Consider the following 27,928-nt stretch of genomic DNA (forward strand, 5'->3'; position numbering starts at 1 on the left):
TTGTGGCCTTCAAGTCTCCCACCACGTGCCATTATGTTTTTAATTTTGTAAGAAAACTTACTGCTTCTGCAGGTCCCCTACTGGGATTCTATGACCCAAAAAAATTTTTTGTGACACTCCCAAACCCCATTCAAAATTTGTCATTTAAAAAAATGGGGAGAAAACCTCTGTTTAATAATGAATACATGATAAAAAACATTTAATAATGAATGAATGATAAAGACATTATTTAAAATAATTGGAAACCTCTGGAAGACAGCATTCAGAACTGCAGCTTTTGCCACTCCCATAATTACACTTTGGCTACACCCACTTTTGATATGCAGACTCTGGAGAACCACACCTGCCCTGAAGATCTCTCATACCCCAAGTGAGAATCAGACCACCAAGCCTGGCTCTTTCTCAAGATTTAGCAGTGAAAGAAGCTTTCCAGGAAAAACCGACATCAATGTGCAGTTACAACAGAGACTTCCAACAGACCCACTCTGACCCAAGTAGAGCCAGCGTTTATCATCAACCTGTTTTAACAGCAGTGGGAGCATCAGACAGCAACATGGTGACAGCACAGTGGGAGAAGTGGCACGTCAATTTTGAAAGAAATAGGTGGAAGACTACAAAAGAAGCCGGGAAACACAAAGAACAAGGTCCCAGAATTGGGGGGAAAGGCATATGATGGGATTCTGTGATAGGGCATTAATAGGGAAACTGGAGCACAGATGGTGCTTTGCAGAGATGCTATGGGGTTGCAATAAGTTTTGACGTGTGCTTTGGATTCTCCACTTGGGTTCAGGGTACCAAGTTCAAAAGGAAAGTAAGGGTAGATACCGAAGTATAGAGGAGGGTTCTGGTCTACCTCAGGGTCATGCTTTCTGATTTAGTGGTCTTCTCTCTTTACCCCAGATTTTCAGAGACTGGGTGTGACTACTGAGTGGTGAGACAAAGGAACTTATCCATACTCAGTTGCATTCTCTTACTCCTTCATGTAGACCCCACAGCTGAAACCTGGCACTGAAACAGGTCCTGCTACTTTGCCCTGGCTCAAATTAAACCCTGCCTCTGTTCGGGTTTTGGCATATGATTGTGACCGAGTCCTGATCCATTAACAAGCACAGGCTCAAGATCTCGGAGGGAAATGCTTGCATAATTGCAAATGCAGAGATATGGTGTGATGTATTTCACAGGCAGAAACCTCCAATCAATCGTTTTGCATTCTTGTGCATGTGATCAGCTTACAAAACCCACACCATCATGACCATAGATTAGCTCCATCACTGCGCTCGCAAAGAAATCTGTGTTCTGTCGACAAGGCATTATTAGCCTTGCCAAGTCATCAGGTCACGGCCAAGCTTCCTTTAAAATGTTGAAACATAGCAATCTCACTTTTCCGTAAAGGCAGTTTATTTTCTGAAGTTACATAATGCCTAAAGCTGGCAGCTGCATACCAAATACTTCAATTCAAAGCCAAATGCAATACACGCTTGGGGTAGAGGGAATTTTGGGGGGGGGGCGGGGAGAAGAAAAGTCACAATTTGTTTCCTCAGTGTCTTACCCCCACTCCCAAATCTCATTTAGGGTTTGAAACTCCTTCCAGGAAAAAGAAGTGCACCCAAATAGGAATGATGGGTAGACAGTGGTGTGTATGTGTTTGTGTGATTACGTATCCATTTATTTACTTCCCACCCTTTGTCCTATTGTCTCAGCATGGGCTACAACAATAAAATGCAATATTAAGCTCAGTTTGAAACAACTTACAATAACATCTGTCATGGATGCTATAACTGAGATTCCTAGGGATGCAGGTGGTGCTGTGGTCTAAAACCACTGAGCCTCTTGGGCTTGCTGATCGGAAAGTCAGCGGTTCGAATCCATGTGGTGGTGGTGAGCTCCGGTTGCTCTGTGCCAGTTCTGCCAACCTAGCAGTTTGAAAGCACACCAGTGCAAGTAGATAAATAGGTACCACTGTGGCGGGAAGGTAAACGGCGTTTCAGTGCACTCTGGCTTCTGTCACAGTGTCCCGTTGCGTCAGAAGTGGTTCAGTCATGCTGGCCACATGACCCAGAAAGCTGTCTGTGGACAAATGCCAACTCCCTTGGCCTGAAAAGCGAGAAAAGCGCTGCACCCCATAGTCGCCTTTGACTGGACTTAACCGTCCAGGGGTCCTTTACCTTAATTGAGATTCCTGTATTGTAGGAGGTTGGACTAGATGACCCCCAGGATTCCTTCCAACTCTACTCTTCTATGATTCTTCTATGAAATAGAGGCATATTCCCTAAACACCTAAGCCAGGGGTAGCCAATGTGGCACCCTCCAAACGTTATGCCCAGCCAATTCCCATCATTCCTGCCCATTGGGCAAGCTGGCTGTGGCTGACAGAAGTGTGTGTATATCGAGCTTATAACAAAGCACACTTTAATCTGCACTCAAACAAGCCAGGTTATGTCTCAGAACAAGATCTTTAATTCTTTTGTGGGCCAGGTTCCACACAGCCTTTGCTTACTGTGAAAGGTCTCAAAACCTCTTTCCTCTCAATGAAACATTTGTGATGATGGAATGTACTAATGGAGAGACTGTTGCTTGTGCAACGCAATACTTAATCTGATAAAAAAGCTCCATCGTCCTGTACAAGGAGAGTTCCTGCTCTTTCAGTTAGAATCAGGACTGCAGCTTGCTCCCAACAGCTGCAAGAATGAGAAACCCACAGGTTGGAGCCTACAGCTGAGGAGACGGCACCTAAAAGCTTAATGAAGGAGTCATGTTGCTCTAGCAACTGAGCTATTGGTCTCGGTGCTGAGGCCACCAAAGTATGGACCTTTTCATGTGTGAATTAATACATCTTTGGTGTAAAAGTGTGCATGCAGCAAAACATGTCTACAAACACCAGTCTCCTACAGAGATGCTAGTCAGGGAGGCAGGTGATTGGCAGCAAACTGGGTTTGCTGCCAATGCAATGTTGGCTGGAGAGGGAGTGGATCCTTTTACTCTCTCTGTTGTCCACCTACAAAATAAGTATGGTAGTAGCCAAAGTTCTTGGGAAAACATGGGGCAAAAAACCCTGCAAGAACATTCCATAGCGGTTTGCTAACTTAAAATATGTCATATAAATCATCAATAGTAAATCTATTTTTTCCCTACAGATCTTGGGATACTTGCCACAGCTGCATGTTCAAGCTTTACTCTGCCAGAGGTAGGGCTTATAAATTACAAAAAAACAAAACAAAACGTTTTGGTCCCTTTATTGTACCTTTGCTAACCTGTTTACTTTGATAATTTCGATTCTTACTAATGCAATACTGTCATGCTGTTGCATTAAAAGAATTATGGAACATCGCTGGGGTACATTTGTTTTGAAGCTGACTGTTTACAGAGTGGTTATTTACAAAATCATGAAAATACTTCTAATTCCCTTAGGTTGGCAAGACTGCGTGTTCTAAAACTGGAAATGGTTCCAGATTTGAAGAGGAAAATGTCCATTTAAAGAGACATCGTTGCTTTGTTTACCACCCTTTAACTCACAATAGCACCCATGTAATACATAGCAGCTAATGTTTGGAAATCCAAGGGAAGTGCATTTAAGGATTGAGCATTCTTCTCCCTCCCACCCAAAACTGCCATCTTATGCATAGTGACATCACAAATTAGGCATGCACACACAAACACACACACACACACACACACACACACCCATGCATGCACTCCCTTGCAGAAGTGACTGTCTAAACTGTGGTCTCTCTCAAGAATGGATATCAAACCTTTTTAGTTTATCAAATAAATGTAGGCTTTCTCAGCTCATGCATTTGTTCTGATTCAATATAAGATTCATACATGTTGGTAAATGCATGAACCCAGGGTAGAGTGCGGAGATAATATCCAAACAGCTACTTAAGTCTTTTCACTTTGACATCAAAACCAAAGACCATTTACTGAAAATAAAGCCAATAAAATGAGGTCTGATACTCTAATGCTGGACGTGCCTAACTGTAGAAAACAAATCCATTAAAATGCCACTTTTTAATAAAAGAAAACGAATGTGGACATTCTGTTTGTCCTGTTTGTTAGGAAGCTTTAGTGCCTTACCTTTAGTTATTTCCCAAAAGCTCAGTTAACTAAATTGAAGTGCATTCTATTGTATTCTCTCACGAAATTTATTGTATTGAATGTTACCTATCAGAAGTAGCACAATCGACAAAAAGAAGAATGAAAGCTGGACTTTTGATTAATGTGACATGTTTTGGCAATTTTTGTGTATTAAAAAAAAAAAACCTCTCACAAGTGATCCAAACTTAGATTTTGCAGTTGAAGCAAACCAGAAGTGACCCTGGAAATTATATGACTCAGTTTTTGGTTGCTGATATCAATGGATGCAGAAACAGTGCACGGAGAAGACAGTGAAACCACACGTTTGCTTGTGGGCTTCCTAAAGGCATCTGGCTGGCTGCTGCAGGAAACAAGAAGAGAGGCTAAAAAGGGCTTTTGGTGTGATCCAGCAGGGCTTGTCTTATGGCTAATTATATCAAATCAACCTCTTTCATACAAAGAGGTGCTTTCTTCCCAAGCTGCAGAACTAGACGCTGCTGCTAAGAAAACCACTCCCTAGATCAAGTGGTTGAGAGGGCCTTCCCCCCTGCTCCATTTGAAGTTCATTAACCATACACTTGGAGCATACCAAGAATTATGTGCCCCCCCCCAGAATTACCATTTCCAGCACCCTTAATGAACTATGGTTCCCAAAATTGTTTTGCCAGGGGTGGGGGGAGTCATGAGCTTTAAAAGTGCGCTGAATAGGCTTTAAATATATTCTGTGTTATCTGCTCACACTTTCATTATCTTCAAATTCAAGAGCAGCAGCGTTGGTTCAGGCTGTTGTGGAGCGACTGAAGATGAGCAAACCAAAGCTGGATAAAACAGAGGTTATAATGGTTGGGAGCCCCACAATCTAGGGGGAAAGACTGCCTGGTTCTCGTATCTTCCCGAAATAGTGAGTCCATAGGCCAGATGGTAGCTCTAGGCGAGGGATGGGGAACCTCAGGCCCAGGGCTCAAATATAGCCCTCCAGGCTCTTGGGACTCCCTAGCCACACTTCTCACTGGACCTCTGTTGGAGCCTCCTTGGGCATTTGTGCCTGGATGGAATGCACCCATGAACTCTGACAATGCCTCTTGTTCTGGAGGACAGAGAAGGATGCATGAGTGTGGGTAGAAACTAGCCTACTACGGAAAAGGTAAAATTCACATGTCTGCTCTGTCTGCTTTTGCCTCTGGCTCTACCCACAACCAGCATTTGGCCCTAGATGGGTTGCCCAGATGGGTTTGTGAGTTGAAAAATATTTCCCACCCTCGCTGCATGTGTCAGAAATCCAGCTTGTCAGAACACACCACTGTTCGCCTCCTCATTAGCTGGAAGATGAGACACTGCGGTGTAACCTTAGGGTAGCACCCTTAAGGACAATGCCCAAACTGTACATGTTGTACAATGCAGCTGTCAGCCTCCTAGTAGGAGCAGGGAAGAGAAAGGATAGAAGACCAGAATTCTCTCAGACGAAGGAACATCCCAAGATGTTTACCCATGAAAGCGGGTGGGGTGCACAGCTTTCAAATAAAAAAAGAATGGGAAAGGAATCTAAAATGATAGGAAAATTACTGGAGAGGGAGACAGGTAGCTTTGTTGGTGTTATGTTCAGCATTAAGCTTCTTTAGTACAGTGGGAAAGCATTCATCCTTCTGGGCAATAATATGGTTTTTTTAAAATGTACTAAAAATGGTGCGGGCATGGGGAGAAACTGTTGCCATGAGCACTACCCAGCTGGCTTTAGCATCACTGACTCAGGGCAACCTCCAGTCATGTCTGCCCGCTTGTCCTCTAACACTACGGAGAAAATTTGGGAAGAATGCTGGGGGGGGCCAGGGAGAGGAAGGTAGAAGCTCCTTTGGTGAGCAGATACCATTTTTACACCATATTTGATCTCATCCTCAGGCTGCAACCCTTTGCTCCTGAAGAGTGTGTCTTCATTTCCTGTGAAGTGACAAACATAGCATTTTCTCTACTCAGGAACAGGCTCTGCAACAGGCAATACAATTATCCAAGTCTCATCTGTAGGATGACACCTCAATAAGTACCTGCCTGTCCTTTTCACTGCCAACCTCAATTCTGTCTCTGACCCCAAAGTAAATGGGATCAGCTTGCACATTATCATCATCCCACATACCCGACAAAGCTTCCCTGTCACTCTATGGGCAACAACCGATGTGGCAGCTATTTTATTTTCAGTTTTCCTCTTCCAGAAGCCGGAACGGAGACAGCCTGCACAATTCCCATTGCTCAACCCCACCTCTGTCAACTAAGGCAACAACGAGTCTTCTTAGGATTTCAGGCCCGATTTATTTTTCTACCCATGCAAAGTAAACAAGACAATCAGCCCACCTGTCTCACGGCACGTTCCCTGTCCACTTCAGCGTATTTGACAGCCCCGATCAGAAAGATATGAGCTTAAATATAGGTACATGTGCTCTTCCAAACAGACTGACCACAAGGCGAGACACCTTTGGTGCTCACCTGATCCACATTTCTCTCCAGCTAAGCTTCTCTGCTTCCCAAGCACATCAGACTCTGTACTGAATTGACCTACTTCTGTTCAACGTTCTGCCTCCATAGCAACAGAATTGCGTTAAATTTGAAAACAGCAGCCACCGACCATACAGAGATACCACAACGCAAATAATACCAAGAGGGAAGAGTTGCTCAAGACAAAAAGAAAAGAGGGCCTCCTCAGGTTCCGCTAACCTATGCGGATGAGATATTTCCAAGAGATTTTATAGAACATTGTTCATCAAAAAAAAAGGTAAAGATGAAAAAGTTACAGTCACACAAACCAATACACACATGCTCCCCAGACCTCTAGTTCAAATACTGCAATGGAGAAACAAGACACATATTACCCCATGCCCCGTTATTGGTTGATATGCAACTAGTTCATCTTCCCAGTGGTAGGTCTTCTTCTGCGCAACAGGACTTCCCATGCAAAGGCATACAATGACACCATATAATGGGTTGGTGCTGAGTTGGTTTGGAAGTACTGCAGGACAAACAGCATTAAAAAAGGCCATGCAAAAGCCATCATGGAGAAGTGTATACAAAAACCCAGCATGTAGGGAAGCAGCAGCCCAGGGGATATGACAGGCAGGTTTCTAGGCTAGAGTAAAGATCAGAAGATCTAAGGGGGCCACATTTTATAAAGTTTTGATAACCTGCTGTCGTAACCAGCTACTTAGAAGAATAAAAACAAACATGTCAAACTATCCTCCCTTTGATCCTTATTGGTCTGTATTCTTGTGCTCTGCAATTTTTCCACTGATTATCCAGTGCCAAACAAATTAATCTTGCCTGCTTTTTGGATCCAACTTTGCATCCTTGGACTGGGAACCTGATGCAAAGTTGACTTGCCTTTCCTAACGCCTGTGCAAATCAATATTTTTAGGTATGACCCTTGTTAGTTCCTTAGATGGCGTCAATGACTGTGATCATAAAGCCTGAATGTCAATTGTATGAATTCCTCAGCCCTGGCCTTGTCAGCACCATCCAACTTATACCTAAGGGAGGGGGGGTGCACGCGCAGTATTAAATTACATACAACTGAGAGCTCGAAGTTTAGAAAATTAGCAACAAAACTGCATTGTATTTAATGCTTTAAATGTAAGGATATTTAAAAAGAAAAAGACAACAAGCAGCAAATATTCCTCCAGATGTTGCTTTTGTATTCTCCATTCCAGCCTACAGACTTGAAAAGGGAAACACTTTGGGGTGAACAGTTAAATAACAGGTTAAGAATGCCAAACCACAAGAAAAGCAAGTCCCTGCATCACTAGGCTGCTGGCCAAAGTCATCAGAATAATATCATTTTTCCATGCCTACCCAGATGATGTTCTGCATGCCAGGATGTCCTAATAATACATATTGAAAAACAAGGCAAAGGACAGTCCTCTAAAAGTTACTCTAACCAAATAGGGGAAATCGCTGGAAAGAGGCAACAGCGTTTTAACACTTTGGGCCATGAGCCAGTTCCAACTCACTTCCAATTGCAAGCATCAGGGACAATGCTTGTTGAGTTAGGCCAAGGACCGTGACATACAGAATAGCTGCTTTAAAAATAAAAAAAAAAGGCATTCTGCCATTTGACTCAGGGTAGTACAGTAAAATGTGGAGGCACAGTTCAGCAAACAGAATATTAAAATGGTTGTTTCCTGAATAGCTCTCTAAGGGAGAGATGGACAATCTCCCAATGTTTATTGCAAGGTTTGGTGCTGGTATTTCACATGTGTTTGTTTTTTAAGACATGCAAACAAATGCTGGGGGGGGGCGCATTAATTACAGCATTTCTACTTCCCTGCCAAAATTGACAGTTCTTGAGGGGGGAAACAATATGGCAGGGCAAATATTTTTAGAGAGACATGCATTCCCTGCCTGCCTTTGAAGGGATCATTTTGTTGTCAAAAGGCAAATGTCACTATCACCCCTGCCTAGCCAGTACAAAACAGCAGACCTTGAAGTGCTGGCCTTTGTAGTAATAATCAGTTTTGGGTTCAACAGGCCATGCCATTTTGAAAAACTAAAATTGTGCTCTAGATACAAATCCATAACCTTGAGTCTATGCAGCCCTCCCCTATTATGTGCCTGTGTGATGCTGAGAGTCAGCATGTTGTAGTGCAGGCGTAGGGACCCTTTGACCTGCCAGAGGTTGCTGAACTACAACTCCCATCAGCCTCAGCAAGCATGACCAATGACCGGGGTGATGGGAAATAACTGAGCTTGGACTCACAACAGATTTAAGCTCCAGAGCCCCATTTGGAAGCAGTGACGCCTCTTCAGGCTTCTGAAAACCAGAGCTTGACACTTAAAACTAAGCATTCCTGGAACACACACACACTTCCCAGCTTTACCATATGTCTGTCAGACTTGCCCAATTCCCCTCCATCCCATGAACAGGAGCAGAGTCTGGCAATCACAGAATCCTTTGCCATTCATCATTTATCAGAATCCTTCATCTTCAAAGGATGCAACCCCCCCCCCCAAAAAAAAAACCATGGAGGCTGCTGAACAAGATCCTTCTAGCTGAATTTAAAATAGGCCATCTATCTTGCCCTACAAGCAGCAAGCACATCACCTCAAAGTTCGTCAACAGCAGAAGAGTTGAGGGAGGTGAGGGAGTTTTGTTTTGCCGCATGTATCGGGTCAGAGTCAACACTCCATTGGTTTCTTAAACTGTGGCTTAACAGATTTGTTAAGTTTCCTCTCTCCCCTTTTCTTCACAGCTTCCACTTTCTTCAGCGACAAAGAATAAACCCGGCGAGGTCTAATTGCACCTAGAAGCTCTGCACACAATGTGCTCCAGTGTGTGCTATTATTTATCCAATGCATAATATTTTCCTTTGAGAGCACAGTGGGAGCATGGTAAGATGAATCACTTCTGCGAAAACTAAACTGATTAAGGTACAAAAACACTAAGTCACCTGGCGCTCTCCCCGAACAGCCAGCCAAAATGCAACTGAAAGCCCACAAGAGGCCCCCTACATGTGTTTAAGGGGAAATTGATGTGTTCTTGCCCCTCTCAGCAAACTGTATTTCTCAGATGAAAAGCAGAAGCAAAACAGAGGGAAAACATCTGTATAGCACTGCAAGTCACTTATCCTGACTCTGAACAGCTTATCTGCTCTGTAAGCCTTCAAGTCACCTAGCAAGGTTTTGTTTTTGTAATATAGGTATAATCACCACCACCTTGAATTTTAGGGTTTTATTCATAGAAATGTAGAGCTGGAAGGAACCCCAAGGGCCATCTAGTCCAACCCCCTGCAATGCAGGAATCACAGCTAAAGAATGACAGGTGGATGGCCATCCAACCTCTGTTTAAAAACCTCCAGTGAAAGGCAGTCCACAACCAAGGTGGTAGCATTAAACAGCTCATTCACCAGTGTAGGGATTTCTCCTTGCACAACGGAGCAATCTCCCCCCCCCCCCCAACTAAATCTATTCCAGGAGTTCCTACAACCCTCTGGAGGTGATTTGTGGGCAGCAGTGGCTTCACATGGGGTTGGGGAAAGAGAGGGGGGAAATTGCTAGTTCTATTCCTCGGGACGTGGGTGGCGCTGTGGTCTAAACCACTGAGCCTAGGGCTTGCCGATAGGAAGGTTGGCGGTTCAAATCCCCGCGATGGGGTGAGCTCCTGTTGCTAGGTCCCTGCTCCTGCCAACCTAGCAGTTTAAAAGCACATCAAAGTGCAAGTAGATAAATAGGTACCACTCCAGCAGGAAGGTAAATGGTGTTTCCATGCGCTGCTCTGGTTTCGCCAGAAGCGGCTTAGTCATGCTGGCCACATGACCCGGAAAAACTGTCTGCGGAGCGGACAAACGTCAGCTCCCTCGGCCTGTAAAGCGAGATGAGCGCCGCAACCCCAGAGTAGTTCGCGACTGGACATAACTGTCAGGGGTCCTTTACCTTTTTTTTTTTTTTTTTTAGTTCTATTCCTTGCAACAATTTAGTCGAATGCTACCCTTAGTTTTCAGTATCACAGCCCATTCCCACATCACGCGTTTGTAGATGCTGGCCTATAGGGATGTGTGAGTGCATGGGCTATATAGTGGGGCAGCAATAACACTGCTAGCGCATTTGCAAAGATAAGCAGTGCTGGTATAGTTTCAAACTGGATAGGGGAGGGTCCATGTGTTGAGATTCCTGCATTGCAGGGGGTGGGACTAAGATGACCCTCTGGGTCCCTTCCAACTCTATGATTCTATGATTGGAAGTTGGCTTCCTGATAGTAGCAACAGCTGGGTTCACTGATGTCGCTGTGGATTACCCAGACAGTGTTGGGAAGAGACAGCAGCAACATGGAGGAGGCATGTACACTTCAGTGGAGTCAGTCCAATGCAACCCCAACTTCACCACTGCCCCAGGACAGTCTACAGCGATGCTGTTGTCAGGAGGGTGGCTCCACCACACCGACTGCTACAGCATTGTGCAGCTCAGGATACCAAGATCCATCTTTCCCCACATGAACAGATCCGGACCCTGCAATCGTCATCTGAGGCCCGTTTCCATAAGCCTCCTTCATGGGAGGTCTGGAGGCTGGCTAAAAAAAAAAAGTGCCCTTTCAATGGCAGCTCCTTACTTCTGGAATGTTCTCCCCGGCACCACCTTTAGGCACCAAGCAAAAAAAAAATTCTTTTTTACCTGGGTTTTTGGCCCTTAACTTTAAGTGTTTTTAAGTATTTGTAGCCTCTTTTAGACCTCATTTATATAGCTGGTTTTCTTTTTTAAAAAGTTATTATTCATTGTGTCTTTTCTAATTGGTATCAGTATTTCTATTGTGTTTGTAGATCACTTTGAGTAATTTCTATGAGTAAAACGATCAATAATTTTGCACGCAAAGCTGTTCCTCTACCACTGAGCTACATTTCCTTTCTAGGAGCTCCCCAAAAGCACCTTGTAGGTGTCAACCAACTAATTTGCAGTGAAAGATAGATGGACAGAGATGACAACAATTACATCACAGGGGGTTGGACTAGATGACCCTTGGAATCCCTTCCAACTCTACAATTCTATGACTCATATTACTGCTTACAAGGAAAGGCACAGCTCTGTTTGCATGGGTCACTGCATCAACCCCTAGAAAGGAGAGAAAACCCAGCCACTGTTAGAATTCCTGCTCCATGATTGCAGTCATGGGATTGTTGTCTATCACATGACGGTATAGGTTTTGACTCCAGAGTGGGAAGTGACGGAGACAGGATGTTTGTGTTACTGTGTTCCGTGAAGTGGGACTATTGTCCTTTGTTTTGTTTTTGCTGTCTGATGCTAGAGAAAGAGGGAGCCATGTTGCAGTACTCTGTGCGTGTTTATATGTAAATAAAGTAGATTAGCCAAAATGCTGAGTTGCTGAGGTCTGTTACGCATGATGCGCAAACTCGGCGGATCCCTAAGTGTGCCGATGTCTGTTGGCATCAGTCGCTGTGATGTTCAGGCTGAAGAAAGCTTTTGAAGCTCCCGAACGATCGACCAGGAGGGAGAGTCGGGCATGTGTCTCTGTCAGGGTTCTACTTGGAGTGTAGGCTGAGCTAGAAAGGAGAGAAAACCCAGCCGCAACCTCATTTACTTCTGATATACTTTTTCCTTTATACTTGTATTTGCTCTTCTCCCAAGGAGTTTGAGGAATACAATGGACAAAATTAACGTGAACTAATAATCCTTGAAAATAATTATGATAATGTTTCCTGTACTGAAATCTAACACATCTTTGCAGGTCCCCACATACTTTGATTACAACAGACTTATTAGTATTATTACTATAAAATGTTCACAGCCTTGAATTATCAGGCCAAAACACAATAGCTAGGAAAGTATGTAACTTACAGCTTGATGAATTCCAGTCTTCACTTGTTCACTCAACACACCTTCAAATACAAAGGAATCTCCAAATCTTTCTGCCTGAGAAGAAGAAAGGGGGAGGGGGAGAGAAGAAGAGGCAACTCTAAGTCAATTGGATTTGCATGCTTGCAGCACCAGTGTTTTCATTTCCAAAATGCCAAAAGAAGAAAGCATCAAATCAGACAATTAAGCGCACAATGGCCTTTACTTAATCCTCCCTAACAGCAATTCAGATTTTGTTGTTAAAGGAAGTAATACGCCATGCGGCAGACTCACAGGGAGATGACAAGATCGCTCTGCTCAAGGTCATGATCGTTCCTAAAGCTATTTTTCTCCCTCATAGACTACGAAATAAACCCTACCCAGTGAACTAAACTGTGGTCTAAACCTCCCTTTAAATCCATCTCAGCCAAAAGAAGGGAGCTTAACACCACAGAAGTTGGCACTGATACACCCAGGAACTTCCTAAAGCCATTGTTAAGATATAAAGTGACTCGGACCCCGAGATCATCTTCTGAGGCCCTTCTTTGTATGTCTCCTCCACAAGAGGTCTGAAGGCTGGCAACATGAGAACGGGCCTTTTCTGCGGTGGCTTCCTGCTCCTCGAACACTCTCCCCAGGGAGGCTTGGCCCTGGCACTTTTGTACCAGGCAAAAACATTCCTCTTCTCTTAGGCCTTGGGCTAATTAAACAATCTATGGCCTTTTAAACTGTGTGGAGGGAGGGTATTGTTTTTATTTATTACTATGGTATGCATTTTTGTGTTTTTCTGTTGTAAACTACCCTGTGATCCTTAAATGAAGGTCAGTATAGAAATAATAGGAAATAATAGTAGTAATAATTATTAATAATAACAATAAAAAACAACAACTGTTGGTTCTGATTAGAAGAGCAGACGGCAGCTGCAGCAAACATTTCTACTTCCATTGATTGGGAATACTATTTTATAATATTTCAGATTCAATTATTATTATCATTTAGAAGTTTATTTTTAAAAGCTGAAATGAAACTTGAGGGATACAATCATGCTCATATCAGAGATATTATTAAGTAAGGGAGAAGCTGAAAGAAAGCAACCTGATCAGAAGCATCTAATGAACTTGTCATTTAAGGTGGGATTTGAAGACCAGCAAATCCATGGAAAACGGTTCACTATGCAAAAACATTTTATATTATTATTAAGTAGAGTGCATCTTCTCAGGGCAGGACCAGAAGTCAGCGGCTATCACGTATACTTGTGGCACCAGAAAATCAGTCAAGCAAGCAATCCTGGAAATGGCGAGAAAGAGCTGGAAAGTCCTCAAGGCACATGAGGAGTCTCTCCTCAGAGCCTGAAAAGAACGTCAGTGAGCCTAAAGTCCAGAAATAAGTATTTGAAAGGCTTTTTAAAAAGAACCTATGGGCTCCCAAAATGGCGCACGGGACCTCTCACTGCTGCAGCGCTACCCTGCTCAACAGCTGTTGGGCAGGAAACTGTATTGCAGCAGGATCAGAAGGGCTGTTCCCTGCCCTTTCTGGTGATCGGGAGGCAAAGGTACAGTATAAAAGAAAAAGTTATTTCTGATGCCTCTTAAATTGCCCTTGTTCCCTGCTCTGACGAGGCTCCCCACTTCCACACATTTTGCTTATGTGCACAGGGGCCCAGAACATAACCCCCTCTTAAGTGGGAAGTCGCCAGTATTATATTATTTATTTTATTTTATCTTAATCCATCACATACGATCGCTTTGTAAGTTACTGTTTTCCTGCAAAGTTGCTGTGAAAAAGCCCCCCAAACATTTCTGTTCCCTACCTCTGTGAGGTAGCCAGTGGCATTCACAAACTTCTCAAATTCTGCATTGCTGACTTCATAGCGATCCATGAAGAAATGGTCAATGTGGACTCGTCTGGCAGGTGACTCTCCATCTTGTTGTATAGCAGGCTCATCAGTTCCCATCGTGAAAACTCCGGCTGGAATAGAGGCCATCTGCAAAATGAAGGCGGCTGTTTCAGGAAAGTACATACCAGCAAAGCTCCTCATTTTCCTTCCATGCTGGATGTGGAAAGAAGCAACTGCTGTACTTGTATGGTCGCCGGCGTGCCATTGACCAACAACTTTACACTGAGGTCATACTGGGTAATCGTCAATGTTAGTGCTTCTCACAGTAGACCCATTGAAATCAATGGATTTAAGTTACTTAAAGGGGCTGGGGGAGCTTCAGGTTGTTGATAGTGGGGATATCTGAAGCTTTACTGTATTACACAGGCAAAACAGAGCGGGGTGGGGAATCAGTAGACACTGAATGCAAAAGAGGTAAATGACAATGGGGGTATATATAAAGGTGTGCTTCAAAGAAGACTGAGATGAAGTTTGAAGAACAAATGAAGACAAAATAATACAGACTATCCTGACTGCAGGGAGGCAGAAAGTCTATTTCTGAATAACATTTGGATGCCATCTTGAATCAAGATGGTAGACTGGACCTTTCAAAACAGCACTAATATATTTGGTTTATTGTAAGTCTCAAGCAAGAAGGCTGTCAGTGAACAAAAACTGCAGTCTATATTCAAATAAACCTCCAAACTGTTGTGCTCTAAGACTGGATCATCTTTTTATTTTCTATTTCTTTCTATATCCCTCCTGTGCCTGGACACAACCACCTAGCAGGCAAAAATCCAACAGGTAGAACATTTCCCAGCACAGAGATTTAGCTCCATTAGATTTCTTTATAATCAAGCCAAATACAAAATGGGCACGAAAGTTAGCAGCGCACCCAGAACTGGGAAGTTCCCTAAAGAAAAAGAGACACGCATGCTTTCAACAGAATTCTGTTTATTTCCTAAGCTTGGGCTGGATTTAATATTAGCAATACCTCCTGCATCTCTCAAGCACAGCAGTTGCCTAAATGCCTTGTGATCATCATCAACAGAACCCATCAGCTGAGGAGTTCTGTGTTCTGTCTTCCTTGGTTTATTGCTTGGCGGGGCGCAATTATTTGTGTGTGCGAGTTTCTTTTGATCTAAATAAAATGCAAGACTCTGACGAAGGTATGAACTGCAGCTCTGCCTATCTTCCCATTTCTTGCTGACTCACTACTGCTAAGGTAGCTGTTCCAAGTTGGCTCAGAAATCACAGATTAATAGCTCACCCCTCGGTTATCTCTGGAGCACACACAAGAACAGGAGCATTTCAAAAATTAAAGGCAGAAGAACAAAAACCCTTCTTTTATGCTTCCGCGACTGAATCATCCCACACTGACGTATGGAGGCAGATTCTCACCCGTCAATGCACAGTTTAAAACAAAAACAAAAACAACAGCCTCTCAGTATTGTCCTTGAAGCTAAATTTCAGCATACCTTTAATTATGTACCTGCGTGGATTATTTTCAGCCTTAGCTGTAAAGGAAATATAGCTCCTAAGGTGCATGCTCTTCATTTCAAAGAATCACACGACTGTAGAGCTGGAAGGGACCCCGAGAGTCACCTAGTCCAACCCCTTGCAAGGCAAGAATCTCTACTAAAGAATCCATGACAAATGGCCAACCAACCTCTGCTTAAAAACCTCCAAGAAAGGCGAGTCGACAACATCCCAAGGGAGTCCAATTTGTATTGCTATTTAACATCAGTGTTGGTTTTCAGTCTCCAGCAGAATTCAAACTTGTTTATGTTATATAGTGGGGTGGGGGGTCTACTTGCAGGCCAGATATGGCCCTTTAGGCCTCTCCCCCTTGGTTTGCCAGGTCCCCAAATGACACCCACCTGTCACACATCTGGCATCATAGTGATGTCAGGTGAGGGGGGCAGGTAAGATCAGCTGCTTGTGTAGCACACATACCCATTTTGCTTCTCCCATCACATGAGTAAGGCAACAAGCCATGAAGCATAGTACGACAGATGAACCTCAGACCAGGTTTTGTTTTGCTCCAATGAAATATGATCGCTGGGCGGCCTGAAATCATGGCTTGCTGTTGAATACATGGTTGAGGCTTGTTAAGGATGGAATAGACCACGGACCCTGGATTCAGACGTTACACTGAGATAAACTGTTTATGGTTTGTTTACTTGCTCGTGCAGAGCAGAAACGCTGTTCACAGCTTCTGAACAGGGTGGTGCAATAACACACTTTACGGCCCAGAGCAGGGGTAGCCAATCCATCATCTCACTGTTGTTTGACTCTAGTTGTTTGACTCCAGTATACCTGAAGGAGCGTGTCCACCCCCATCATTTAGCCCAGACACTGAGGTCCAGCATCGAGGACCTTCTGGCGGCTCTCTCACTGCGAGAAGTAAGGTTACAGGGAACCAGGCAGAGAGAGCCTTCTAGGTAGTGGCACCCGTCTGTGGAACGCCCTCTCATCAAATGTCAAGAAAATAAACAACTATCTGACTTTTAGAAGACATCTGAAGGCAGCCCTGTTTAGGGAAGTTTTTAATGTTTGGTGTTTTATCGCTTTATTATTATTAATATTCTGTTGGGAACCGCCCAGAGTGCCTGGGGAAACCCAGCCAGATGGGCAGGGTATAAATTATCATCATCATCATCGTTCCCAGCAAAGCCAATGGTCAGGTATAATGAGAACTATGATCTAACAACATCACAAGAATTGACCCTGACTTAGTGTTAACGTGAATATATTAACAATTCATTAGAGATGCATTCTGGACATTTCACTGATCATCCTTCCCCTCCCCTTCCCAGCCTTATGTCATAACAACAAGTGTCAACTGTTGAATGCCTGCTGAAAATTTTTCTATTCCAGCAGGCCTATGCAGGTGATTATAAGTAATCCCCCACAATGGCTTACTGATTTGCTTTTAGTTTTTTTTTCCATTTTAACTTGTTTTTAACTTTTCATGTTTTTCACTGTATGGTTTTGTACTGTTGTAAACTGCTGTGATATATTTTAATGACACAGTGGTATAGAAATACTTTTTTTATAAATAAATGAATTTTATGAGCAATGTAAAGGGGACGGATACTTGGGAATGAATGACTGCAGGATGCCAATTTATTGGCATGTCAGTCAGCCATTTCCAATGCAGCCACCAATCATTCCGAGGCTGGAAAACCATAGGTAAAGGTAAAGGGACCCCTGACCATTAGGTCCAGTCATGCCGACTCTGGGGTTGCGGTGCTCATCTCGCTTTATTGGCCAAGGGAGCCGGCGTACAGCTTCCGGGTCATGTGGCCAGCATGACTAAGACGCTTCTGGCGAACTAGAGCAACGCACGGAAACGCCGTTTACCTTCCTGCTGGAGCGGTACCTATTTATCTACTTGCACTTTGACGTGCTTTCGAACTGCTAGGTTGGCAGGAGGAGGGACCGAGCAATGGGAGCTCACCCCGTCGCGGGGATTCGAACTACCAACCTTCTGATTGGCAAGTCCTAGGCTCCGTGGTTTAACCCACAGCGCCACCCGCGTCCCGGAAAACCATACAAGAGGAAAACCATACAAGAGTCCAATTTTTAGAAGGCGCAGAAAGAGAAGTTTCTTTTATCAAAGCTTCGGGTGCAGGGGCAGTGCCAACAATATTTATTTATTTATCATAATAATTTATATACCACCTTTCATTTTGACAGAATAAACCACAAACTAAACATCAACAAAAATTTGGATGACACATGATATAGACCTACAGGTGTTACTAATGACTTAGCACACTTAAGATATTCTACCTGCATGTAAAACACAACAGCTGGAGCAGGTATAGTTTGGGAATGGTTTTTTTTTTCTCTCTTGGAAGGCAGTATACAAATTGATTAAATAAATAAGTTGGAAGACCAAGTTTCTAAATTTTGCAGGGACGTTCCTTGAGTGCACATGTTTTCTCGCTTCAGAAATTCAACCTCCAACACGTGGAACGGTCAGAGCTTTGCACGCTTGTCTCCAAACTGACTGTTGGTTTAACAAGTGATTTATGCTGTAAACTGCCCTGTGAGTAAGTGAGTGAGTGAGTGAGTGAGTAAGTGAATGAATGAATGAATGAATGAATGAATGAATGAATAAATAAATAAATAAATAAATAAATAAATAAATGTGAGGAGGGTGCCTGAGGAGGGCAATCATGGAAGCCAAATATGAGGGAACAGCAACCATACCACAAAGATAAGTTACTAGAATAAGCTCTAGTTCAAAATTTCAGACACATTCCAACACACAGGATAAAAAACTGGAAGTGTTATCAGCACAGAAGCAAAGGATGCAAGCATGCAGTTTCATATATTAGTCCTTCACAGAAGAACTTGGAGTCTTTAAACTTCTTAATGGTGAAATTATTTTCCTTTTAGGTTGTCCTTGGCATTCTAAGGTTTGCTGCCAATGTCTGAAAGACCTGGAATGAAGGGAAAGATCGCTTTTTATTTTATAGCATCTGACTTTTATTTTTTTTCCTAGCAAACAAACGATATTTGTGCTCAATGTATCAGCCAACATGCAAATATCTAATGTACAAATGGGGGGGATGTAGGGGAGGATTATGTTCACAAATCATATTTTTCTCAGTAAAAATGAGTTTTAGGAGTTGAGACATCCAATTAATTAATATCCTCCTGGCACAATGCCAGAATGTGCTGAGTTTGCAAAGCTCTTTGCAAATGGAAAATTGCTTTTGCTCAAGCCAAAGTTGTTCTAAAGTCACGAGGAAAGGTTAGCGAGATAAATAATGGTAGCTCAAAGACACAACAGTGCTTTGCAATTCACCCTCCATTCACCTCATAGTGTACTCCTTTAAAAATAGGGTAATCCAATAGACAGTGACTTGTCTAAGTCACACAGTAAAAGGCCACGAGGAGATTTGAACCTGCGTCTCCCACAACCAAGACACAACATGGGGAGCCAACGCAATGTATCTCACAAAGTGACCCTGGAACAAGTACTATCTTCACAGGGTTTTTCACAAGGATAAAACTTGAGGAGAAGAGGATGGACAAAACCATGTACGCTGCCTCAAGCTCCTTAGAGGAAAAGCAGGATAGAAATGCAATATATGAATAAACAAAACACTCAGATCACAGCACCACACTGACTTAAAATGTTGTTTCTATCCAGTATTATGTAACATAAAAACACCCTTGAGTATTATTATGAAGTATACTTGTGTACTTTGTTGCGTCTTTAATAAGGAATCAGCTACATATTTCCCTAAACCAGTGACTACAACTCCCATCATCCCTAGCTATTGGCCATGTCAACTGGGCTTCATGGGAGTTGCAGTCCAACATCCTCCGGAGGGCTACAGGTTCCCCATTCCTCCCCTAAGCAAATATGTGGTGGCAAAGCCTCCTGCACTTGCTGCAGCTACAGTGGTACCTCAGGTTACATACGCTTCAGGTTACAGACTCCGCTAACCCAGAAATAGTGCTTCAGGTTAAGAACTTTGCTTCAGGATGAGAACAGAAATTGTGCTCCGGCGGCGCGGCGGCAGCAGGAGGCCCCATTAGTTAAAGTAGTGCTTCAGGTTAAGAACAGTTTCAGCTTAAGAACGGACCTCTAGAATGAATTAAGTACTTAACCCGAGGTACCACTGTATATGGGGTGGGTATGAGTGGCCCCAGCTCCTTAGCTTCGCCATTTATAGAAGTTTCTGGCGTCACCTACTCAGAATATGAAAACTTCTAGGTCCCAGGAACAGCAGCAAAGATAGCTGTACTCACCATACTCTATTGGGAAAAGGAAGACCAGAGAGAGATTCCCGGCCATCAGTTCTGCTCTAGTCATTTCCAGACAATGAATGATAAAACGTTGAGAGATGAAGACTGGCTGCTCCTGCAGTCCTGGACCACTAGCACTTATTGCTGTAACTTAGAATTATGGAACAACCAACAACTGAGACTGCAAGTTCAGTATGAGAGGTTGTGTGCAGTTCTGGGAAGCATTTATCAAAATGCTGCTGTGCAACAAAAGAAACAGCCAGGGGCATTCAGCAAAGAGTAATGACATGAAGGGGCATGCTTGTAAAGTGCTTGCCACAAAGCCGCTCAAATTAATCAGGACAGAATTGGCAGAGCTGAGCAAAGCATCAAATATACTGCCCAATTACACAATTCATCCTCTTGCATGGCGTCAACCCCCCGATTCTAATAACTCCAACAGCACACAAGATCCATCCACCAGTAGCTTTGCAGATCCAATTCCTATTCAGCAAAAGGCATTGGCAGGCATACGCAACATTCTGTATCGCATCACCCAAAACAGTCCTCCATGCTGCGCCAGAGCCCTGCCAGAACAGGCGCTTGCTCCTTCAGCAGAGCAAAGGCAGCAGCTGGGCTTTTGCTGACAACCTGAGATTGCTGGTTTGCTGATCAAGTGTCTTTTCACTGTGTCAACTCTGTACTTCAATTTGAAAAAAGTTTTCAGTACATTCAGAAACACACCCCACTATCTGTATCCGAGATATTAGGACAGCACATGAGTATGAGCTGTCCTAAAATCTCGGATACAGAAGATAACAAAATCTAGAAGGTTCATGGAGTGCCCGGGTTTTATTTTGCTTACCACTAAAATTAACCACTAGAAACACTGACTGCACAATTCCATGCCATCTTTCCTGAAGATAATTTGCAAACCACTTAAACCAGACCACAGTGTGGTTTATAAGGTCTTTCAAGCTAGTAACTTTGCAGTTGCTTCAAATTAGTTCTATTGATTTTACAGAAGCATGACATTGGAAATGACCTGATAGGTAGTAGGAAGAAGGCCTTTGCCCTATACCGGGGCCCCTAAGCTGTGGTCCACCAATGGTCCACAAACTTCATTCAGCTGGTCCACAGCTTGTCTGTGGATTTCTAGTTAAAGATGGGAGATGGCACATAAACCATATTAAATGTTCACGGAATTCAAACTGTAATACAATAAAATATAAAGGTATATAAATATACCGGGACGCGGGTGGCGCTGTGGTCTAAACCACCGGGCCTCTTGGGCTTGCCAATCATAAGGTGAGCAGTTCGAATCCATGCGACAGGGTGAGCTCCCATTGCCTTGTCCCAGCTCCTGCTAACCTAGCATTCGAAAGCAAACCAATGCAAGTAGATTAATAGGTACTGCTGCGGCAGGAAAGTAAACAGTGTTTCTGTGCACTGTGGCACTCAATATGGTGTTCCGGTGTTCTGTGCACCATGACCCAGAAAAGCTGTCTGCGGACAAACACTGGCTACCTCAGCCTGAAAGCGGAGATGAGTGCCACACCCCATAGTCAAATTCAACTGGACTTTACTGTCCAGGGGTCCTTTACCTTTACAATAATAAATAAAATAAAATACCTTTACAATAAGAAATAAAAGAAGCAAGAAAATACTATTAAAAATCATATAGCATCTCGCATAGTGCATTACAATTGCCACCACAGGCAGAAAAACCATTGCATGGTCTGCCAATTAGCAATTATTGGGATGGGGAGCATCTTCAAGAAGCACTACCAAACTGTTCTTGAAACCCTTTAAGGAAATAGATTCCAAAGCCCTACTTAAGTTTCTTCACTTGAATTGCTCTTCCTTAAGTAAATTCAGAACTGCTGCGCATTGTATTCTCCTCAGTAATGCAAAGATGAGCAATTGTAAGGTAATAAGGCAAGCACTTATACCTCTTCTGCCTGGAAGCCTTTTAAGTATTTGAAGGCTCTGCAAATAAGATGCAGAGTGAACCCTGCAATTTATGACTGTATTGTACATGTGTGCTATGTAATACATCCTGCCTCTAGCAGAAACTGCCCACCAGCTCCTAGATAACTACCCACTGTCAATACTGCAGTTGGCACACGCCCTCCCAAAGACACCTACTATATGCAAAAAAGCAGCTGCAGGCTAGAAGACTGATTATATAATATAGTAAGAAGTAAGAAGGTATCTTCAAATTGCCAGAAGCCCCAAGAATAGGACACCCACTGACTTAAAGGTATGCTTCCTATCTTGATTTAATGGTCTTAGGAAGCACTTCAATGACTTCAACCATGGAGACTTGGGAAAAGCTAGGGCAACACACCTATCCAGATGCCACGTTCAGACATCATGAGGAGACATCAATGTCAGGACTCTTTCTTTGCCAATGTTGTGTGAACGAGTCCTGGGATTCAATTTCACTTCTTTTGCAATCATATGGTCTTCTAGAAACTTGCTTAAAATCATACCCACACAAAATACAATCATGCCAATAACCTTAGATTTACCATGCTCCTTCCAGAATCCTAAAAGAAAGCTGGAAATCTAATTACCTTACAACCAACCCAAAAAAGACTGGCAGAACTGTACAAGCATTCTCAGAAGTGAGTTCTATTTAGCACTGACGGTGGTCATCCCACGCCCAGTCATGCCACGTCTTCCCATTAAAATTAACAACACAATCATATATCTTTTCATTGGGATAGACTCTTTATCAAGCTGCACTTAGTACCATGCAACCAGACCTTTATTCTACTAGACAGTTCGAAATTCAGTGGTCAAGACAGCAACAGCATCAAACTCTAGGGTAGCTGTGTGCAGATCTGAAGACAGTTTCATATCTTATGTGTGGGCTAACATATTTTTAAGGATCTGAGCATTCCAACACTGGACTGCATGCATGTTCTGCCTGAATGAAGGAATCCCATTTGCAATCCTCAGTTTCAGAGTCCTGGACTCTGCATTCATCATCTGAGGCCCTTCTTCCTGTGCCTCCTCCACATGAGGTCTGGAGGATGGCAACGCAAGAACAGGGCTTTTCTGCAATGGCTCCCTGTTTGTGGAATGCTCTCCCCAGGGAGGTTTGCTGGCGCCTTCATTATATATATTTTAGGCTCCAGGTGAAAACGTTCCTCTTCAACCAGGCCTTGGACTGATTAATATTCTACAGCCTTTTAAAGGTGTCTGTGGGAAGGGGAGTATTATTTTATTGTTTTTGCTTTAATTATTTACTTGTGTTTTTATGTTGTATTTTATTCTGTGAAACACCCCAAGATCATGTGATGAAGAGTGTATATAAATTTAATTAATAAATAAAATAAATAATACCCATTGAGGGCTGAGAAAGTGATTTGCCTGAGATCTTTGAATGCCATCACATTAATGGTGCTCCTGTTTCAAATCAATGAGTTGTTAGGCATTATTACTATTATTGTAAGTATTATAAGGCCTGATTAAAGAGAAATGTTTTCACCTAGTGCCTAAAGATATGTAATGAAGGTGCCAGACAAGCCTCCCTGAGGGAGAGAATTGCACAAGTGGGGAGCCACCAAAGAAAAGGCCCATTTTTATATTTCCACCCTTTGGACCTCTTGTGTAAAGAAGGGCCTCAGATGATGATCACCGGTTCTGGTTGGTTCATCTGGAGAGTGGCAGTCCTTGAGGTATTGCAGTCCTGAGCCATTTAAGGCTTTATAGGTCAAAAACAGCATTTTGAATTGGGCTCAGAAATTAACTGACAGCCAGTGCAGTTGGGCAGGCATGGCTATACCCAACAATGAACAGGAGAATCTAAATTCCAGACCAGATCAAATCTGTGAAGCGATCAAGCTCCTAGGATCCTCATGAGCTGCGAAAAAGAACTTGTACAAATCATTCCATTTCTGCTTTCTGAGGTATAGAATGGTGATATTATTGATAGAAATAACAAAAAGTCCACAAGATGTTGTGGGTGTGGGTGTTGTCACAGGAGAAAAAGATACTTAACTTTATTAATGAGAAAATGTGGCCTCTTCACAACAAACTAAAGAAAGGCAGTTGGTGAAATGGTATTTTGATCAACCCAGCTCTCATGTGATACGTTAGCTGAAGAGGAAAACCTATGGCTACCTCCACAATAAGGGCTTATCCACATTTCTGTTTGCCCCATGCCTAGAGAGCATAGGTCCAAGAGGTTTTCCACTCGTCGTGCTTTCTAGGCACAGGTCTGAGTGATTTTGCCTTTGCCCAGCCACTTCCCTAGAGCTCCTCAGTCAGCCTGGCAGGCAGGAAGAGATGATGCAAATTGTAGCCCTAATTATCTGGATGACACCAGGCTGAGAAAGGCCAGTGGGTTTTTTCCGGGGGGTACTCAAGGGTACACACAGAGGAAGGCTATAAGATGCCTTAGACTTAAGCACACAGCCACACTTGTTCACACAGCACTTTTAAGGATACCTCCTGGGTAACCTTGCCTGAGGTCCTATTAGGATCATATTGTAGAGTTGGAAAGGACTCTGATTGGGTCATGTAGCCCAACCTCCTGCAATGTAGGAATCTCAGTTAGATCATACATGACAGATGGCCATCCAGTCACCAAGGAAGCCCACCACCTCTTCTGAACAGTCAGAAAGTTGTTCCGTGGTACTCTCCTTTCTTATAGCTTGAAGCCATTGGTTCGGATCAAATGCCATCCGCAGAGTCCACTGGAACAAGTTCACCAAACTTCGCCGTGCTCCTAATCTGGTCTCTGCGGTGCCACCATCTGTACCGCCCCCTTCTTCTCCCCACAGCTATCCTTCGACCGCTTTCGCTTGACCCACCCACCTACCTGCCTGCCCTCCTCTTTCGATTGCGGGCTTTCCGGCCCGCCTCTTGGCTGATGGGCGACATTCGCCTCCATGGAGTACTTTCTCGCGGCTGCTTCTTCGCCGCTCGCCCGGCTGGCGCTGCTGCAGCCACAAGTGCCTTGGCCTCCCTCCAAGCACACGGCGGCGCGGAGCCACACAGCCCAGCAAGCGAGAGCGAACCAAAGCGGCCTGTGCCTGGGCGCAGCCATGTTCACTGCGACGTCACGTGAAGCCAAAGCGGTCAGCTGACTTCTCTCGGCGTCTCTTTCGCCCTCCTCCTCCTCTGGCTTCCCTCTGAAACTTTAAGCATCTTTCTTCTGGATCACGGATTCCAATGGATCTGGTTCCCCGCGGTTTTCGTCTCCCGCGGCAATTGACTGGGGCGGAGGGGAGAAAGAGAAAAGTAAAAGAAAGGGCTGGGAGGGCGAGCCCCGCTCCTCAAAGAAATGCAAACCTGTTCCTTCTTAAACCCATTTCCTGCTTTCATTCTCGCAGTCGCGCTTCCTTATGCATTTCCCTCCTGACCATGTTATTCGCCTTCTCTCTCGCTCCACTTGGCACTGTGAAATCATACCCATGCGCGCACGTAGCAAGCTGGTTTAAAGCACGCGGCAAATGGCTCCAGAGGTAAAAGAAGCTGAACACCTGCTGAATTTTGTTATAGGTTAATTTGAAGAAGCGCAGGAGCCCATCTTCCGTTGCATCTGGCTAAGTATTGCCCTTGCCACTTTAAAGGCTGCCCTCTTTTTCTCATTAAATACGAACGCGTGAAGCGACCTTGTAATTAACCACTGGTTCTCACTGTCCAGGTTATCCGGGCTCTATGAGCATCTCATCTGTTCCCTCTCTTACGACCCTTTTTGACAGCATCGCTGAGAGCAGAGTATTGCGCCTTGTGAATGCAAAGCACGAGCGCTTTCCCTGACCTGTGGCTCTTCCCGGAAGCTTCTGCTGCATAAGAAATGCATCAGATGCCACTTAACATTCTAACCTCAGATTAAACCGGATTGCGTACGATACTCACAAAATAAATACAGAGAGAATTAAATATTCCAATCTGTTTAAAAACTGCATTATTAACGTGAGCTGGATCCTTTGCACAAGCTAAAAAGAAAAAGTAAGCCCTATCTCCTTTGCTTGTCTTAGAGTACCTAGCTGACAGATATTGATTCAGTAATACAAGTTTGGTCTCTAATATTGATGGAATATTGTTATATTTAGACATGGGTACTATAGAAAGCCTCAGGAAATTATGGGAAACTGATTGTGGTAAAGAAATAGAGGAGATGGCCTAGAACTAATTCCACGACCAGTCAGTCCCAAAATTAGTTTCCTCACACATGGTGATACATGGATGGTGTGGTATCCACTAAAACTCTCCAAAATCAACCAGGTTTCTCATAACTGCCATCTTAGCTGTGTGATAAAAGGGATGTACCACTATGTATGCTGGACATGCCCACAAGCACAAATCTTTTGGTCTCTCTCTTCCAGGAATTAAAGAACAAAACTAATCAACACATATATTTTGAACTATGGGTCTGGATCTCTTTTTTTCTTAAAACAATGCAGAGCGAGAAAGTAAAGCCCCAGTCAGCCACAGTTTGGAACAGCATAAACACGCTAGCTACATAAACTTTAGGAGATGCTGACACATCATGAACTAATCTACTATAATGCAGTTCTTCTGGTCTTAAAAGTAAACCTTGTAAAGATACAAGTATACAGAGAAATCCGCTAGCACTTTACCATGCTGGTTCACCATACTATATTGAACCATACAGTATGTAACCTTCAGCTTATTTGCTGCTACCTTGCACTGAGCAAAACCTTCTCAGTCAATACATCCTTGGCTTTATACCCACATCTTTATACCCCATGTACATAGAAACATTCCTTAGAGAAGAGGAGGGTAAATGAATTGTGTTCCAGGCATTTAGCCTCGGACTGTTTCTAAGCCACCCAGTGCAACTGGTGTACTAACTCTAAACAATCCAGACATGGAGAATGAGCAGCTCAAGACATGGACTAGTGCATTTTCACCCATTTTTCCAAATTACACTCATGATAAAGATGGACTATTTTCCCCACAAGAAGCATTTAATGTTTTTGTGTATGTTAACTAAAAGGACAATGGCAGAGGACCACTATCTCAGTATACTAATGTCTGGAATTCATAACGGCTTGTTTATGCTGAATTAAAGAGAAATACATTCAGTCAAGTCAGAAATGGGAAAATAGTAATTAGAAAAAGCTGTGAAATTACAGTGGACCAGATCTTCCAAACTATTGATGTACCTAATTGTTTCTGAAACACTGTGCCAGTTTTGCAATGTCTTGTGTTTTTGCAATTATGAAGTTAGTTCAAAAAACTTGTATTGTTTCCTGTAGCTCTTAAAACACTGCACACTGTTTGGAAGCTCTTGCAACGTGATCATAAACAGATTTATTGAGTTCAACAGAACATATTCCCTAGTGAGTGTGTTTGGGACTACAGCTCTCATGTATTATTCATATTTTCCCCCACAATGAATCCCAATATCAGAACTACTGTTTACCAACTTTAAGCATAATTACAGTTCATTACTTTTTGATCAGGTATTGGATCCTTTATGTTTATCTATCTATTTTCGGTCATATTTACTTTACAGATTGGGGGGGCAGGGGAGGATTAATATGCCCTCATGGACTGTAAGACTTAAGCATAATTATACTATAATGTCCAAGGGAGTGGCCATGTTAGTCTCCTGTAGCATAAGCAACTAAAAAGCCTTGTGGCATTTAAAAACTAACACATTATTGTACCATAAATGTGTGTGCATCACAGCTCACTGCTTGAGATAAATAAAGCGTTACACGCACACTGTTAGTGAGACCACATCTGCACTATACATTAAAAGCAGTATCATACCACTTAAAACAGTCAATATTTCCCCCCAATGAATCCTGGGAACTATATTTTGTTAAGGGTGCTTAGCATAGTTAGGAGACACCTATTCCTCTCACAGAACTGCAATTTCCAGAATGGTTTAACAATAAATCCCTCTTCGTAGTG

General features: G+C 43.3%; 1 protein-coding gene across 3 annotated transcripts in view; it reads right to left on the reverse strand.

Moving 5' to 3' along the window:
• Nucleotides 1–25,724, reverse strand: part of SUMF1 (sulfatase modifying factor 1) — a 74,387-nt gene extending 48,663 nt beyond the window's left edge. Inside the window, exons 1-3 of one of the 3 annotated variants that reach the window (XM_083602183.1) lie at nt 24,855–25,120; nt 14,204–14,377; nt 12,397–12,471 (exon numbers count right to left, since the gene is read on the reverse strand). In XM_083602183.1, the coding sequence (XP_083458309.1) occupies nt 12,397–12,471; nt 14,204–14,377; nt 24,855–25,082 (477 nt within the window). In that variant the 5' untranslated portion in view covers nt 25,083–25,120. Of the gene's footprint in view, nt 1–12,396; nt 12,472–14,203; nt 14,378–24,854 lie in introns of all 3 variants that reach the window. The other 2 variants (XM_083602182.1, XM_083602184.1) reach the window with 2 other exon arrangements.
• Between the last annotated feature and the right edge of the window lie 2,204 nt (nt 25,725–27,928).

This window comes from Podarcis filfolensis (genome assembly GCF_964270895.1).
Source record: "Podarcis filfolensis genome assembly, chromosome: 2".
NCBI classification, from domain to species: domain Eukaryota; kingdom Metazoa; phylum Chordata; class Lepidosauria; order Squamata; family Lacertidae; genus Podarcis; species Podarcis filfolensis.